At 36.6% G+C, this 17,602-nt stretch overlaps 1 protein-coding gene across 1 annotated transcript in view; it reads right to left on the bottom strand.

Annotated features, from left to right (window-relative positions):
- The window catches only part of AFG1L (AFG1 like ATPase), a 143,935-nt gene that overhangs the window by 84,590 nt on the left and 41,743 nt on the right, over nt 1-17,602 (bottom strand). The window contains exons 6-7 of the mRNA XM_008140042.3: nt 13,618-13,717; nt 4,264-4,322 (exon numbers count right to left, since the gene is read on the bottom strand). Coding sequence (XP_008138264.2) covers nt 4,264-4,322; nt 13,618-13,717 — 159 coding nt within the window. The remainder of the gene's footprint in view (nt 1-4,263; nt 4,323-13,617; nt 13,718-17,602) is intronic.

Here is a 17,602-nt window from a genome sequence, read left to right as displayed (position 1 = left end):
TGGCGTGCGGACTGAAGGGTCCCAGGTTCAATTCCGGTCAAGGGCATGTACCTTGGTTGTGGGCACATCCCCAGTAGGGAGTGTGCAGGAGGCAGCTGATCGATGTTTCTCTCTCATCGATGTTTCTAACTCTCTATCCCTCTCCCTTCCTCTCTGTAAAAAAATCAATAAAATATATATTTTTAAAAAATAAGATACAAAGTCTCATGACAAATTATGAAAATGTCCAAGTTCTAGTTGAAAATCACTCATACCAAAAACCATGAAGACCTCGAAATAAATGTAAAAGGATTATCAATAGATAACAACATCAAGATGATGGGAGGTGTTAGAATTATCGGATAAACATTGGAAAGCAGACATGATAAAAATGCTTCAACAGACAATTATGACTATACTTGAAACAAAAGAGCATTACTACTTAAAATAAAATTGATTAGAAAAAGTTCCATTCACAAGCAATATTTAATAAGTTTAAATCTCTATGCAACTTATAACCCTGTCTCCAGTGATAGAAGTTCAATGACAAAATTATTAGAAACATAGACAAATTTGCAATCCAAGTGGGACATGCTTTCCTTAGCCTCTCAATAACTGATGTGAAAAATACAAAAGAACTAAGATTTAAACAGCATTTAATTTAAAAACCTTACTTAATAGATGTGTTGTTATATATATATCACACAACAACTAAAGAATAGTCATTATGTTCAAGAACACAGAGAATATTTACCAAAATTGTCCACATTTTGGGCCATAAAGTAAGTTTCAACAAATTTGAAAGGACTTAAGTCACACAGAACATATTCTCTGACCACAATGCAATTAAGCATTTGTTAAGAAAACAGTAACAAAAGCATAACTACAAAACTCGTATATTTGAAAATTAAGAAAACATACTATAGATAATTCATGGGTTAAAGTAGAAATCACAATGGAAATCGAAAAACACTTCAAACTTGATAGTAAAAATACTAAATATCAAAACGTCATGGATGCAATTATTTAAAGAAAAATAAATAGCCTAGGAAAGAAGGTTGAAATGAGATAAAAATTAATCTCAGAAAATTGGGGGAGGGGCAAAATAAACACAAAGAAAGTGCAAGTATGAGAAAAACAGGAACCTCCCCACTTAAAAGGCAGTGGAAATGATACATAAGGATTGTGGTTTTGTTTTGCTTTGCTTTTATCAAGGACTTAGCCTAGGACGGCTTCCTAGGGAAACGTACCTGAGCACTCTGTGTATCTTTGCCAGTCCTGTGGCTTTCTTTCTTTTTTTTTTTCTTTTTTTAATGAATTGCAATAAAATATACCTAACATAAAATTTATCATTTTGACCATTTTAAGTGAATAATGCAATGGCATTAAGTACATTCATGGTGTTATGCAACCTTTTTTATCATCCCAGAGACTCGGCACCCATAAAATAATAACTCTAAATTCCCCTCCCTCCCAGCCCCTCATAGGTATCTGAGGTACCTATGAATTTGCCTTTCATATATTTGTCCTTTTGTATCCGGCTTAACTCACCTAGCTTGTCTTTGAGGCTCATCCATAACGTAGGCTCCTGTCAGAACTTCATTCCTTTTAATGGTAGAACAATATTTCGTTGTATAACTATGTCACATTTTTTATTCATCTGTTGATGGACCTTTTAATAGCATATGAGTCTTTCTCATTATTCCTATCATCTTATGAAAATACAGTTTATAGCTTATATGTTTTTGTTATTTTTCAATACTTCAAGCAACAAATTGCAAGTTCTTATTGTGAATTACAAACCTGTCATCACTTGGTTTATAGAAGAAAATGTATAGACTTTACATTGTATTTTTCCCAAAGTAAATTTCTCTCTCATTTATAATCTCTTTTTTATTAAATTAAGATTCTCTATTTGTTTTAAAATTGACTTCTGCTATACACTTCTCTCAGATGGACCAAAATGAAAGAGTAACACTAACGTACGTGAATAGGCAAAATGTCAGTTAAGTTAATATGATACACCCTTTCCTTACAACAGAAAGTTCATCTGCCCCGCCCTCCCCCCCCCCCCCCCCCCCGAAGCCTCAGGAAAACCAGCTCTAGTGCACATCATCAGGATGACGTTTTGTTACATGTGTAACGTCTTTTGGTCCTAGCCAATTTGCCTCAGTGGATAGAGCGTCAGGCTGCAGACTGAAGGGTCCCGGCTTCGATTCTGGTCAAGGGCACATGCCAGGGTTGCAGGCTCGATCCCCCGTGGGGGGCATGCAGGAGGCAGCCAATCAATGATTCTCTCTCATCATCGATGTTTCTATCTCTCTCTCCCTCTCCCTTCCTGTCTGAAATCAATAAAAATATATTTTTAAAAAATCTTTTGAATAAATGAGACATATTATATCTTTTTTCATCCAATCTAGTATTTAGTTTTCTGGCAATTTCAGTCCATGTTCAATTTCAAATTGTGTATTATTTATCTCAGTTCCCTTTTTAAAAATTTTTTATTAATTAATTTGAAAGAAAGAGGGAGAGAGAGAGAGAAACATTAATTTGTTGTTCCATTCATTATGCACTCATTGGTTGATTCTTGTATGTGCCCTGTCTTGGGACCAAACCCACAACTTTGGCTTATGTAGACGATGCTTTAACCAACTAAGCTACCTGGCCAGGACCTATCTTGTTTGATTCCAAATTTGAATTATTCATCTACTTGGTTTTCCTTCCTCTTCAGAAAAACATTAAGTGTGGGACAGGGGTAAAAATTAAATTCAATCTGGCCAATTTAGTTACCTATTAATAATGCCATTATTATATATCGAAATATGACAAATTACTAGCCAAAAAATATTTGGTGTTAAAAAACAGTATGGCTACTAAGTTCCTTGAGAACCTTTTAAGTTGTTTCATTCTGTGAACATTCTCTTTATATTTTGGGTATTTCATGCTATGTGAAGATACTATTTTTAGTAGCTATTTTTCTTAGTTTCACTGTTTATAGTTTGGTATCTTTGTACACAATTTCACTTTGGATTTCCTGGCATGAAAAAACATACTGCAAATCTACCTTCTCATATGCAGAACATGAATATAAAGGGGAAAAATTACTAACAGCAAAATTTTCAAAAAGTACTTTTCTCTACATCTATAAATATCGCAGAGAAATTAAAATCCTCTCGGAAACTAAAATTGGTTAAGGAAACAGATGTTTGAAGTCTCCTAAGTATAGTACAGGGAATAAAGTTTGGCACCAACAACAATTGCAACTTAAGTATATTTCAGAAAAATTATCTGACTGTATCTTTAGAATATTTAAAGATAAACTGTTTTTACTCCTCTTTGGTAAGAATTTTTTGAGGTTTTTAGATTTGTGGGGTTTTTTTTAATACAACTTTATCCTTTCTTCAGATATGTTATTATGGACTAAGAAAAATTATGTACCTAAGAATTATCGGAATTATATTTTGGCACATAATTATGCTTCTTTTGGTAGTTATTACATTTTGCTTTGTGTTACAGGTATTTGTGTATATACTGTATGCCCAACTGGATTATAAATGACTTGCAGGCAAAGTAACATAATCTATTTCATTATTATATTTTTCCTTATGCCTCATGCTGCACTTTGCACATAGTAGATTCTCAATAAATATTGGCAAAATGTGGAATTGTTGAATAATCATGTAAAAAATACTTAATATTAACAGTGAAAAGGGAGATTATTTTATTCTTAATTATATTGTAATTAATTGTAATGAAGACTATTTTAAACTCTATGCCCTGATAATACACACAAATATTTAAATTATTTATGTGCCTCAACTTCACATGATTTCATGGTAACTTGATGGCAATCACATTTAAATATATTAGAATATTTTTGTAATAATGTTAATATAGAATAGCAACTTTAATAGCTGGGAAAACATGTTAACCTTAAGGAAACAGAAAAATTAAACATTTTTTCAGAAATCAGTGTATAAGTTTAAACATTCCACTATAATATTTATGAGCAATCCTCAAATTAAAATTTATAAAATACAAACTATCAAATGTTTCAGTTAGGTAATAATTTAGACTATATTTTGTAATTTTTCCTCTGTACACATTAATGAATGCTAAATAAGAAAGATTATTTTCTCCTTTAGTGTCTTTGACTAATATTACCAAAATATAAAAATGAATTGTGCTTCAATGCCATATCATAGCAATCATCTAAAAGCCTTCAATTATCAACCAACATGGTATTAGTCAGTGAACACAAGTACTGTAAGTGATTTTCCTTACCTTTAGGACTGCTATGAATGGTACAAAGTTAGCTCTTTGTAGTCCATTTTTATAGAGATCTGAAAGAAAAAATTGATATTGGCTTTTTTTTCTTTTTTATTTCAGAGGGGAAGGTAGAGGGAGAGATAGAAACATCAATGATGAGAAAGAATCATTGATCAGCTGCTTCATGCATGCCCCCCACTGGGGATCGAGCCCACAACCCAGGCATGTGCCCTTGACCAGTATTGAACAGGGGACCCTTCAGTCTGCAGGCTGACGCACTATCCACTGAGCCAAACCAGCTAGGGCTGGTATTAGCTTTTTACTTAGCCTAAATCATAATATAAGCTTATATATTAGGCTGACAAATAAAGTTTTCTACTGATAAAAAAAAAAAAAAAGATAAAGGAACAAAAAAGGAAAGTATAACCAAAACTAATTTTTATTCTGGTACTAAACAAAATTCATTATATTCTTAATAAGAAAAAACATTAATGATCAAAGAAAGATCAAAAGGCACTCAATAATAATAATTTTTATTGACTTCAGATATAATAGAAATATCAATGATGAGAAAGTCATTGATCGTCTGCCTCCTGCAGGCCCCCTACTGGGGATCGAGCCTGTAACCCAGGGATGTGCCCTGACAGGAATAGAACTGTGACCTCCTAGTTCATAGGTAGACGCTCAACCACTGAGCCATACTGGCCGGCTCAAGCATTTCTTTTTAATACGTTTACATTAAAACCTCTCCTCCATGGGATTTATTTACCTTTTTCAGCATTTTATTTTACTTATTCTATTTCTACACACTGGCAGAGCTTCCCCAGTTGTTTCCCAACATCACTAATTTCATTTTCTTTAAATTCTACACTTTAATTATTCTAATGCTGATTTTAACTTATTTAATTTAATCTCTTTTCTTATCTTATTTAGCTTTCTTTTATTTCAGCTGATTTCTTAGCAAAAAAAAAAAAAGATTTTCCACTGAATTTGTCATCTTCTCTCAGCTTAGGTCTTCTACATTACAGAGTCAATGTTTTCCTGATTTTTAAAAAATACAAAACAGAAATTTTCTCTTACTTCTCTTTCCTCCTTATTGTTCCCATATTAGGGTTGGTGGTTTGCTTGTTTTTATAACTTTGAGAAAGGAGTGGTATGACTAATCTTGGTGAATCCCTGTAGTCAAAAACATGTGGTTTTTTTTCTTGGTTCCCCTCAGTATCACCTAGTTGTTCCTGTAATCTTTGCCTGTACTGTAATTCAATGTTAAAAACTAATAGTTGATGCCCTAGCTGGTTTGGCTCAGTGGATAGAGCGTTGGCCTGCGGACTAAAGGGTCCCAGGTTTGATTCCAGCCAAGGGCACATGCCTGGGTTGCGGGCTGGATCCCCAGTAGGGGACGTGCAGGAGGCAGCCAATCAATGATTCTCTCTCATCATTGATGTTTCTATCTCTCTCTCCCTCTCCCTTCCTCTCTGAAATCAATAAAGAAATATATTTAAAAAACAAAAAAAACTAATAGTTGGCATCCTTAACTTGTTCACACTTGTAGTAGAAATATCACAGTGTCTCTACTAAGCATCATTCTGACTTTTGAACTGATATATATATATATATATATTTAAAAACTATCATATTTAAAAACTATCATATTTAAAAACTATCATCTATTTATATTTTGTGTGATTCTATCAAGAAAGGTGTTGCTTGGCCCTGGCTGGTTTTGCTCAGTGGATAGAGCGTCGGCCTGTGGATTGAAGGGTCTCAGGTTCGATTCCAGTCAAGGGCATGTACCTCAGTTGTGGGCACATTCCCAGTAGGGGGTGTGCAGAAGGCAGCTGATTAATGTTTCTCTCTCATCGATGTTTCTAACTCTCTATCCCTCTCCCTTCCTCTCTGTAAAAAAATCAATAAAATATATTTTTTTTAAAAAGGTGTTGCTTGGCTGGTGTGGCTCAGTGGTTTAGCATAGACCTATGAACCAGGAGGTCATGGTTTGATTCCCAGTCAGGGCATATGCCTAGGTTGTGGGCTTAATCCCCAGTGTGGGGCATGCAGAAGGTTGCCGATCAGTGATAGTGATTCTCTCTCATCACTGATGTTTCTATATCTTTCTTCTTCTCTCTTCCTCTCTGAAATCAATTTTAAAAATATTTTTTTAAAAGATGTTGAATTATGCCAAATGCTCTTTTTTTCTCCCTAGAAGTGTTAATATGATAAATTATACAGGGAGGGGCAAAACTCAGTTTGCAATTATTCATATGGAAAATAATACAAAAATTAATAAATAACATTATAAGAATAAACTCTGTTTCATTCACTCAAAAGTATAAACCTACTTTTACCCCACTCTGTAGTGAGTGTGTGTGTGTGTGTGTGTGTGTGTGTATGCATAATTGTTAGCCAACTTTCTAGTGATATTCAGTGTTTTATTCACTATTAGAGGCCCAGTGCATGAATTTCAGCATCCCCAGAGGGGGGGGTGTTGTCCCTCAGCTCAGCCTGCACCCTCTCCAATCTGGGACCCTGGGCAGTCGGACATCCCTCTCACAATCCAGGACTGCTGGCTCCAAACCGCTTGCCTGCCTGCCTGCCTGATTGCCCCTAACTGCTTCTGCCTGCCAGCCTGATCACCCCTAACCACTCCCCTGCCAGCCTGATCGACACCTAACTGTTCCCCTGCTGGCTCTATTGCTCCTAACTGCCCTCCCCTGCTGGCCTGGTCACCCCTAACTGCCCTCCCCTGCCAGCCTGGTTGCCCCTAATTTCCCTCCTCTGCCGGCCAGGTTGCCCCAAACTGCCCTCCCCTGCTGGCCCAGTAACCCCTAACTGCCCTCCCTTGGCAGCCTGGTTGCCCCTAACTTCCCTCCTCTGCCGGCCTGGTCGCCCCCAACTGCCCACTCCTGCAGGCCTGGTCCCCACCAACTGCCCTCTCCTGCAGGCCTGGTCCCCCCCAACTGCCCTCCCCTGCAGGCCTGGGTCACCCCCAACTGCCTTCCCCTGCCGGCCATCTTGTGGTGGCCATCTTGTGTCCACATAGGGGCAGCCATCTTTGAGCACATGGGGGCGGCCATCTTGTGTGTTGGAGTGACGGTCAATTTGCATATTGCTCTTTTATTAGGTAGGATGAATATGCTGGCTTAAGGAAGGATCACATAGCATTGTTGCCTGATATAGGATTATTCTTGGACATTCTAATGTTAGAATGTTAGAGACAGGATCATTGATCAGCTGCCTCCTGCATGCCCCACACTGAGGATTGAGCCAACAACCTGGGCTAGTGCCCTGACCAGGAATCAAACCCTGGTTCATAGGTCAATACTCAACTACTGAGCCATGCCAACCAGGCTATTACTAATTTTTAACTGAGTTAAGAACGTGGTGTGCCTGGCACTTTGTGCTATACACAAGTATTGGCAGACTGCCTGTTTCCTCCTCTACTTTAACCCTCATCCTCCAAGATATCTTGTGTTTTTTTTTAATTAAATAGGAGATAAAGAGAAACAACACCCTCCCCCACTCACTTGAGAAATGAATACCATTTCCTTTGATGTCCCTGCTGTGCCCCTCCCTAGCAGAGAAAACACTGTTGTCTTAATCATTCCCTGGCTTTGCTTTGTTATGTTATTACATGTTTGTATTGGTTTTACATGTTTTTGAGTTTTATATAAGTGGTATTATCCCATGTTTATTCTTTTGTGGCTTGTTTTTTCACTCAGTATTATGTTTCTGAGATTTGTCCAAATTAATGTGTGCAGCTATATAGAGTGATTCTTTGAATATACCACAATTTATTTTTCTATTTTGTCCCACTATATCAACCCCCTGTGTTTGATTCCCTAAGATCTATTCTTGGTCCTTGCTCTTTCATATACTAGTAGATTTTAGAATCAGCTTGTCAAGTTCCACCAGTTATAATAAACCTCTTTGAGATTTGACTGGAACCGACTGAATTTACAGATCAGTTTGAGAAAAATCAACATCTACATGAAATTGAATTTTCCAATTCATGAACATGGTATGTCTCTCCATTTAATTTTTTCAATACAGTTATATACCTTTTTTCTCATTAAAAAAAAAAAAATCCAGCCTAAAACCAGGTGTTATCCATTTTACCTCTTAAATTTCTTTCAAATCTATCCCCTCCATATCCATTGACATCACCGTATAGCAGGGTTTCTCAACCTTGGCACTACTGACATTTTTGGCTAGATAATTCTTTGTTGTGGGAGGAAGCCCCATACATTATAGGATTTTTGGCAAAATTCTTGGCCTCCACCTACTGGATGCCAATAACAGCACCCACACCCTGCCTTGCCTACTTGTGACAACTAAAAATGTCTCCAACATTGTCAAATATGCCCTGGTGGGCAAAAGAGCCCCCCCAGTTGAGAATCACTGCTTTATGCCAAGCTATCACCATTTCCTGCCCAGTGTATGCAATAGCCACCTAATGTCTCCCTGAATCTACCAATCACTACACCCCATCCCGTAACCCATCTCCACACTATAACCAGAGTGTTATTTCCAATTCCAATCTCGTCAGTCCCTGCTTAAAGCACTTCAATGGCTTCTCATTTCTTTTAGAATAAAATTCAAAGTGCTTATGAGTACTCTCTGTGGTCTAGCTCCCACTTTGCCAGATGCATCCTGTACCTCACTGCATCCCCCTCCCCCTTCCTGCCACTTCAGCCACACCAGCTACATTTCAGTTTCTCCAGTGGGTCATGCTCTCTCCCGCCATTGGGCTTTGCTTCAACCCTCTGCCAGGAAGGCTCTTCCTCTGCCTCTTGTAACATTCTGAGAAAAAGTAAATGTTATTTAAAAATAATAACAACGTATCTGGGCCACTACATTAAAATCTGTGACCTAAAAAAAAAAAGTTGAATGCATTTTGATGGTTGGAAAAGGGGACACTCTCTATCTGGGACAGGGAAGACAAAGATCAGTGATGACCAAACAGGAGGAAAGATAAAGAACAATGTGTTAATAGAGTCACAAACCCAGGTTAAGCCCCCGTTCGTCCACTCACTATCCATGTGATTTGTTTTTATTTATATACAGTAAAATTAACATTTGGGGGGTATACAATTGCATTGGTTTTAACACATGGAACCACCACCACAACCGGATGCAAAACAGTTCCATCACCCCCAAAATTCTCCTATGAAGTCAAACACCTCCACACCAGCTTGACAATCACTAATCCATTCTTTATCTGACAGTTTTGCCTTTTCCTACATCCACACTTAACCTGAGTCTCATTTCTTCACTCATAAAATTGTTTCTATATATTATTTATATAGATATGCCATCTTATTTATATTATATATTATTTAAAATTATATTCATATATAAATATGTATTTATTTATATATAAAGATATGCCATCTTTATATTAAAATATTCAGATATTTATGATGATCATTTGGCTGCTGTGGCTAAAAATACTGATATATAACAAGTGTTTCTTCTATGGTTTATATTTATAAACTTAGAGGCCTGGTGCACAGACTTGTGCACATTGAAAGGAAATTAATTAGAAGGTGGCCAGTGGGGCAGAACTGGGTGAGATGGGCCGGACATGCCCTGGAGCCAATCTCCCACAGTCCCTTCCTGGCCGGCAGCACGTGAGGCGGCACCAGGGCTCGAAGGGCACCTGCGGAATGAGCGGAGTCCCTCTGGCAGGTGAGGTCCCTCGGCCTGGCCTGCGGGAATCGGGCCGAAGCCAGCAGTCTGACATCCCCCAAGGGGTCCCAGAGTGCGAGAGGGCACTCTGCAAAGTTGCTGTCGCTTGGCAGCTCCTGCGTTGAGCATCTGCCCCCGGGTGATCATTGCATGTCATGGCCGGTCGCTTAGGCTTTCATATATATAGATGACTTTCTTTAAGTTTGTGGCTAATGACCAATTTTTGCAATTCTGCATCTTGAAATTTCAGTCGCCTCCACAAGGGTGCCTCCACCTTGGATTTCTGCATGCTGCCTTGGTGCGCCTGTAACTCTGTTCCTACAAAGCTCTGAGCTCCAGGGTGCTCCATAACCTCTCCTTGTGGTTATCCTTCCTCAGTTTACCACAGTGCAGAAGCCTAAGAGCCAAGAGCAATTTTCTTCTCATTAATCTTCGATGGGGGTTGCGAGCTAGGGGGCAGCAAACTTGTTCTGATACCTTGTTATTTATGAACATAGCTTGTCTCTGAATATCTAAAGGCAATACTACTGACACTGTTAGGTAAACAATTCAGCTAGAGTAGAGTCAAGCCTGGCTCCCACCTAGATAGGTGATCTAATATTAAAAAGCTCACTGACTTGGCTCATAGGGTTCCTACAACAATAAATCACAAGAATTCTACACATAACCTTATATGGATTTTTAATATATATGTTTTTAATTTCAGAGAGGAAGGGAGAGGGAGAGAGAGATAGAAACATCAATGATGAAGGATCGAGCCTGCAATCTAAGCATGTGCTCTGACCAGGAATCAAACCGTAACCTCCTGGTTCGACACTCAACCACTGAGCCATGCAAGCCAGGCCTTATATGGATTTTAACAAATGATCTGACAAAATCATTCATAATTCTCTTATAGTATAACAGATTGGTTATAACTATAATTGTGTGTATAACTGGCTCCAAAAGTATTAATTTATTTCTTTATATCGCCCTAAACTTAATTGATATCTCCCTAAAAGGCCTCTAGTGGTCTACTACAGGGGTCTTAATTTGGTTCTATCTTACTTACACATTTTAATTAATGGCTAAAGATATAGAAGTGTGATTACCAAGTTTATAAGGTAATAGTAAGAATAACTAAATATAATTTGTTAAAATCCTATTTCAAAAGCTATCAACATGAATTCAATTCAATGGAACAATGCAGATAAACTAATAAGATGAAATGTAATAGAAAGGAAAATCAACTACACAAAGGGGAGAGACCTAGTTTGACAGCAGTTCACAAAGTAAAATATGGGTGTATTAGCAGACTACAAATTTAATATGGCATCAATGTGACATGCTTATTTAAAACAAAATAACAAACTATTACATTGCTCTTTTCAGGTTCACTAGTAAACTCCATATTACCAATTCCAATAGTCAATTCTCCACCTCATTTTCACCTCCTAGCTCCTCACAGCATTTTAACAAACGTGATCAGCCCTCCTTTTGTACCACTTTTCCTTTCCTGGCTTGACCCTCCCTTGGTTCTCCTACCTCACTGGCCGCTGTTTCCAGCTTCCTTTAGTACCGATGAATCCACATTTATGTTTCCAGTCCAAACCTTTCCATTGAAATCCAAACACATATGCATTTGCCTCACCATCACAGAAGCCCTCACTTTCACCTCCCTACCCAAATCTGCTTCTCCTGTAGCCTTCGCCATCTCAGTAAACAGCAATTTTATCCTTCCAGTTGCTCAGGCCAAAGACTTGAGTCATTAATCCCAATCTCCTCTTTTATTTTTTTCCATACCCTACATTCATTCTATCAGTAAATCCTTTTGGCTCTGCCTACAAAATACATCCAGAATCTGACCACTCTCACCACCTACCCTGCTCCATCATCCCCCTCAGGATTGTGGCAATCATTCCTAAGTAGTCTCCTTACTTCCAACCTTGAAACCTCAATCCCAAAATCTATTCTCAGTACTATAGCCAGTGAGATCCTTTTAAAGCATGCATTCATTCAAAACTCATTCTAAGACTATTTGCTGAAATCCATCTAGAGCCTGCTTCAGTGCTTAGAATACATCTGTGAACAGAAGAAATAAGTCACTGCCCTCACAAAAGCTTTTGTGTCCTGAAAAGGGACAGACAATAAACTATAAATATAATAATAAATTATATTCTGGGTCCATAAGTGCTATAGGGAAAAAAGTAGAGCAGGCAAGGAGAAGCAGGACCAGAAAAAAGGAGAGGGTCGTAGGTTCAAATAAGGGGATAAGTCTAGACTTCATTGGCAAAGTAACTTTTCAGCAAAGACCTGAAGGAGGTAAGGACCTGGCCTTGCAGATATCTGGCAGAAAACCATTCCAGGCAGAAAGCTGTTATTATTAAGAATCCTATATAATAAAAGCCTAACATGCAAATTGTCCCCTCAACTGGGAGATCGACCAGGGGGTGGGGCCAGCCAGCCAACTACCCACGGCCTCTCCCCCCGGCTGGCCCGCCCCGGCTGGCGGCGGCAGCAGGCAGCTGGGGGAAGGGAGGTCCCAGCCAGCAGCTGGCAGCCGCTAGGGACCCTACCTGTGCACTAATTTCATGCACTGGGCCTCTAGTGTATAAAATAATTTCGGCTCACATGACTTGGCATCCGCCATTTTGAAACGGCAAAGGTCAACCCCTCTCTTTTTCCTTTAAATTAGCCAATCATGCAAGAGTGTGAGCCTAAGCTCTGACCAATCAAGAGTGAGGGACAGATGACATGTATCAGTCATAAAAGCCCAAGCAGACCGCCCACTCACTGTGCGTGCTGCCAGACCCTGTGAGTGTACACTCTCCTGCAGGAGTAAAGATATTTGCCTTTCTTAAAAAATGAAAAAAAAATAAAAAGAATGTATAAAATATTATTTGGGATCCCTTAGACCTTCAACTGACCACATGGTGACCCAAATAAAACAAGATTTTAAACTTGTTTTAATTTAAATATTACTTGTATTTTACTTCTTAAAAAATTTCCTAGTAAACCACAGTGCTTTTTGAGAAATTATATATGAAGTAATAGAAACTACTTATGCAAGTGAACTTTAAGTTTTTTTCTAAAATTTAACTAGGAATGTTGCCTTCCATTTCATTTAGTTTCTTTTATGATCCATAAAAAGAAGTTAAAAAGGACTGCATTTTTTATATGTACATAGGGCATAACTAATACTTAGAAAAACAGCAAGTGCATCAAACACAACAGATCACCTGGATTTAGCATGCGAAGAATATAAACATTTTTCAAATACAAATACTGAGCCCTAGCCAGTTTGGCTCAGTGGATAGAGCCTCGGCCTGCAGACCAAAGGGTTCCAGGTTCAAGTCCGATCAAGGGCATGTACCTTGGTTGCAGGCTCCTTGCCGGCCCCGGGACCTTGTTGAGGCACGTGCAGGAGGCAACCAATCAATGTGTTTCTCTCACATCCATATTTCTCTGTCTTTCCCTCTCTCTGCCACTCTCTCTAAAAATCAATGGAAAAATATCCTTAAGGGAGGATTAAAGAAAATACAAATACTCACTGGTTTTTCAAATTAAGTCAGTTATGAAACTAATGATAAGCAAAGTCATCAGATTTATTCACATAGTAAAATAAGTACAAAATTATGGATTTTTAAAACCTTGTTAGTTTCCATCTAATTGGATGAGATTAGCACAATATTTTGTTTTTACCTTCTGGTGGCCTGTTGGATGTTGCCACAACGACGACCCCATTTTTGAACAGATTTTCAAAAAGCTGTTTCAGAATCATGGCATCAGCAATGTCAGTGACCTATGGACAACAGCACATTTGTTTTATTTTAATTTCACTTCTGCTCTAACAAATTTGCTAAAGACTTTTTTTTTTTTTAAGGATGAAAGTGAATTTCAAGAGAAAAATTCTAATTATCATCATGAAGAAAAGAGTAGATCATTAAAAGCATGAAAAACTGTACAGTAGTCTTTTAACTTTACTCTTCTATTTTGCAAGCCTATCATTTCTACACAAATTGTCAAATGGTTCTTTATTAACTTCTTTTACAGAACTACAGGTGGAAAGCATAGATAATTGTCCTAAACATTTACGAAACCTAATTAATTAGAACTAACATGACCAACTCCCTTTTCCTACTTCCATCACAGCCTCCTTCTCCAAAAAATAAAAATAAAAAAAGAGAGAGACATACACAAGCTGTTTGAGATTTCTAGTACCTTTGTGGCAAAGGTCCCTCAAAAGGTGCCTTTAAATGGTCATGGAACTTTAGAAATAAGGACAAGTAGCCAGTGAGACAGAATCAGCTGCTGTTGAAAATAGAATGATATGACATAGATACTATTGTGCAATTGTTGCACAAAACAATTCAACAGATGGCCCATCACAAAAATAAGCAATTTCATTGTTCTTTTTAAGTGCCTTCTATTACTGTCCATGAATAATCAAAAGGCACTGCAGTCACTTCCAGCACAGCCAGCCTCTGCTAACCTTCATAAACACAAATATTCCTTCTAGAAAAAAAATTTTTAAAACAACAATTTATAAGAATGGTTAATACAGTATTAAAAAAAAAAAAACTTCTGACAAAACAAAAAGTGCAGAATGCATATAAAATTATTTAATCTAAGTACAGAGATACATATAACTAATGATCTTTTTTACAATTACTTTTTAATCCACAATTAACAAATAAGCTTAATAATGATGTTTTTTAAAGCTTTTAAAAATCACATAGAAATACAGAAATTAAGGAGGAAAGGAAGTTGACTTAAAAAATAAGTGTATAGGGGAGGCTGATATTAATGGTCATACCTTCCCTTTTGGATATAACATGGGTTTTAGATACTCTTGATGTAGAAATGTTATGATCTTTCTTTAATACCACACTTTAGATAATCTCACTGAAACTTGTTTCATGTTCATAAAATATTTCACACAATATATATCAATATGTATATGTTATTTTTAAATCATGTTAGAGCACATAGAAACTAATGGAATTCTTTCAAATTAGATCAAAATACTAAAAGTGAACAACTAACTGGTTCTAACACAACTAACAACAACCTGGCCTGGACAGGTCCCAATCACTTTCTCTTTATAGCTGGTATCTTACTCAAAAGTTTAATTCTTTCCTTCCCACCTGAGCAAAACAAAACAAGACCAGGATATGGGGATGCACAGATCTTTCTTTTCTGTCTCAAACTGTAACTTTAAAATATTAACCAAAAACCTACTGATGGTTCTTATATTAAAAAGACTTCAGGAACTTACAAAAGTGGTGATTAAAATGAAAAGGAAAGTGGTACTGATATTAATTAATTTGGAGCTTAGGATCACTGTCAAATTTTGCTTCCGCAAAAACACTCACAGAGAAGGCCCTTTTCAAAGGCTTAAATACCAGTGGCATTTCTGATGAGAGGACAGAACAAGCTAGCAAATTTTAGAAGCAACTGCACGTTTAAATTGGATTCCCAATACACCGACTTTTAAAAAGAATACCAATGAAAAGTTACCCAATTTTAGAGAATAAAAATCGTCATCTGCCTATCTCACTGGTGTTTTTGAAAAAATTTAAAGTAACTTTTGATTCAGAAAAACAAAGGGACATTTAGCTTATAAAACTGTGCAAAGGTTTCAATGGGAGGCTGGAAAAAGCAAACAATAAAGATTTGTGGTTGAATTATCATTTGTTGTTTCTGTATTTCAGTGTTTTTGCTGTATCGCAGTAAATTTACTTGGAGAAGCTGTGGCTAATTAAGAAAGCAGGAGTGACTTGGTGTAGCCGGGTGCCAATGTACACTCTTTTGATCTTGTCCCCTTTCTTGTTCAGCTTTGCTGGGGAACAGTAATTTTACAGTATAAGTGAACAGAAGACAACTGGCCACACATTCTTGAAGAGCAGGCTTTTTCAGCACCCAGCATTTCATTTCTACCAGGAACAAAAGAGAAGGCTACAGATTACCAATAAGGGTAGTCTGCTAATACAGAGAGTGGAGACATTTCATTAGCATTAAAGAGAAAAGATTTTTTATGACCTAGAGTTGCTTTCCATTATGACTCACTTAAGTAAAAAAGGGGAAAAAATCTAACGGTTAATTTACATGTGTAAGTGCTTGAGTCTCAGTCAATCCTCTGATTGGTACAGTGCCATGTAATGACTGACAAACATAAGCATGCATTATCAGTAATTAGTATTAGCACAAAAATAAGCACCTATTTTTTATTAACAGTTTTTAATAGCTTTCCTGTTTTATAAAAACGGTCAAAACTATTTTTAAAATGATATTGACAGCTACAGAGGAAAATTTTGCATGATATTCTGCTCATCAGAAATCTTTAAAAAAAACATATTAGTAAAACATCTATCCAGTGTCCCAAAAGACAGGAAGAAATAACATGCTTAAAAATCGCTTTCCTTTAGTATTTTGATATCTTCAGAATTATTTTTCAGAAACAGTTTAATAAGAAATATAAATATTCAATCAGGTCATAAAGAAGTCCCTAAAGAAAATCTTAAAGAAAACCTTTTATGTCAGCAACTAAAACACATAAAAACAATCTATCTAGACAAATTCTCAAACAAAATAAAAATAGTGTATCTGATACCACAGGTAAAGATGACCAAACTAATGAGGAATATATTCTGCAGATGCAATCTGAATGTTATCATAACAGTCTTTAAAATGCCTTAAATTCAAGAACATAAAAAAAGAAAGAATATATTCTTGTTTTTAAGCAGCAGTAATTCATTCATCTTTCCACTAAAATAAATATTACATTAAATAACACCAACTAAAGGTTGATAATAACTAGTTAAAAATCAAGACTACTAATAGGATTCAATTTTAAAGTGAAGTGGTGTTTGTAGATATACTGTCATTAAGATTAAAGTGGCTAAAAAATCTTTTCTAGTAAATCAGTAATGCATTGTACTAGGCTTAATAGGCTTAAGGGTAATTTTTAGGTTCTAAATTTAAAAATATCTACTAAAAGTTCACCCAGCTCTAGATCTGTAAATTTAAAAACATAATAGAAGATATCATATACCAAGGAGAACATATAATATAGCTGTTATGACCAGTGACTAAGAATACTGATGATGGATTCAAACTGAGTTTCCAGCTGTTCAACCTTGGACAAGTTACTTAATCTCTCTGATCCATAATTTCCTCATCAATGCAATACAAAATTGTTATGATACATATAGTAAATTCTCAATAAATGGTACCTATGACTATTACCTATGTATGGTATGTATGCTAGTACAATTCCTTATTATTTATGTATAATTATATAGAATTTTAGCTATAAAAGTAATGATATAGAGCACAATAATAACACAGGCACAAAGAAAGTACTAAGTACATAGTAGCTAATATTACAGAACATACATAATAAAATGTAAACATTCTAATAAATAAATGGGCATTGTCTCAAACAGGTAGTTCATAAAAGATGGCTTTTAATTAGTAAGTAAACAAACATGGAAAAATTCAACCATTACTACTTAAAGGAATATGCATTAAAACAATGAGAAACTTGTTAAATTAGACAAAAGTGTTAAGATAATTCAAAACACTGACAGGAAAAAATGTGGGTTGTTACTATATATAAGGGAAGTGGGACTTAGTTGGGGGACTACTTCAATATGCCAATCATTTCTCTGATTGTTTAAAATTT

The sequence above is a fragment of the Eptesicus fuscus genome, chromosome 10 (genome assembly GCF_027574615.1).
Source record: "Eptesicus fuscus isolate TK198812 chromosome 10, DD_ASM_mEF_20220401, whole genome shotgun sequence".
NCBI classification, from domain to species: Eukaryota; Metazoa; Chordata; class Mammalia; order Chiroptera; family Vespertilionidae; genus Eptesicus; species Eptesicus fuscus.
Note: the sequence above shows the minus strand (reverse complement) of the source record. Positions and strands in the feature narration are given on the sequence as shown.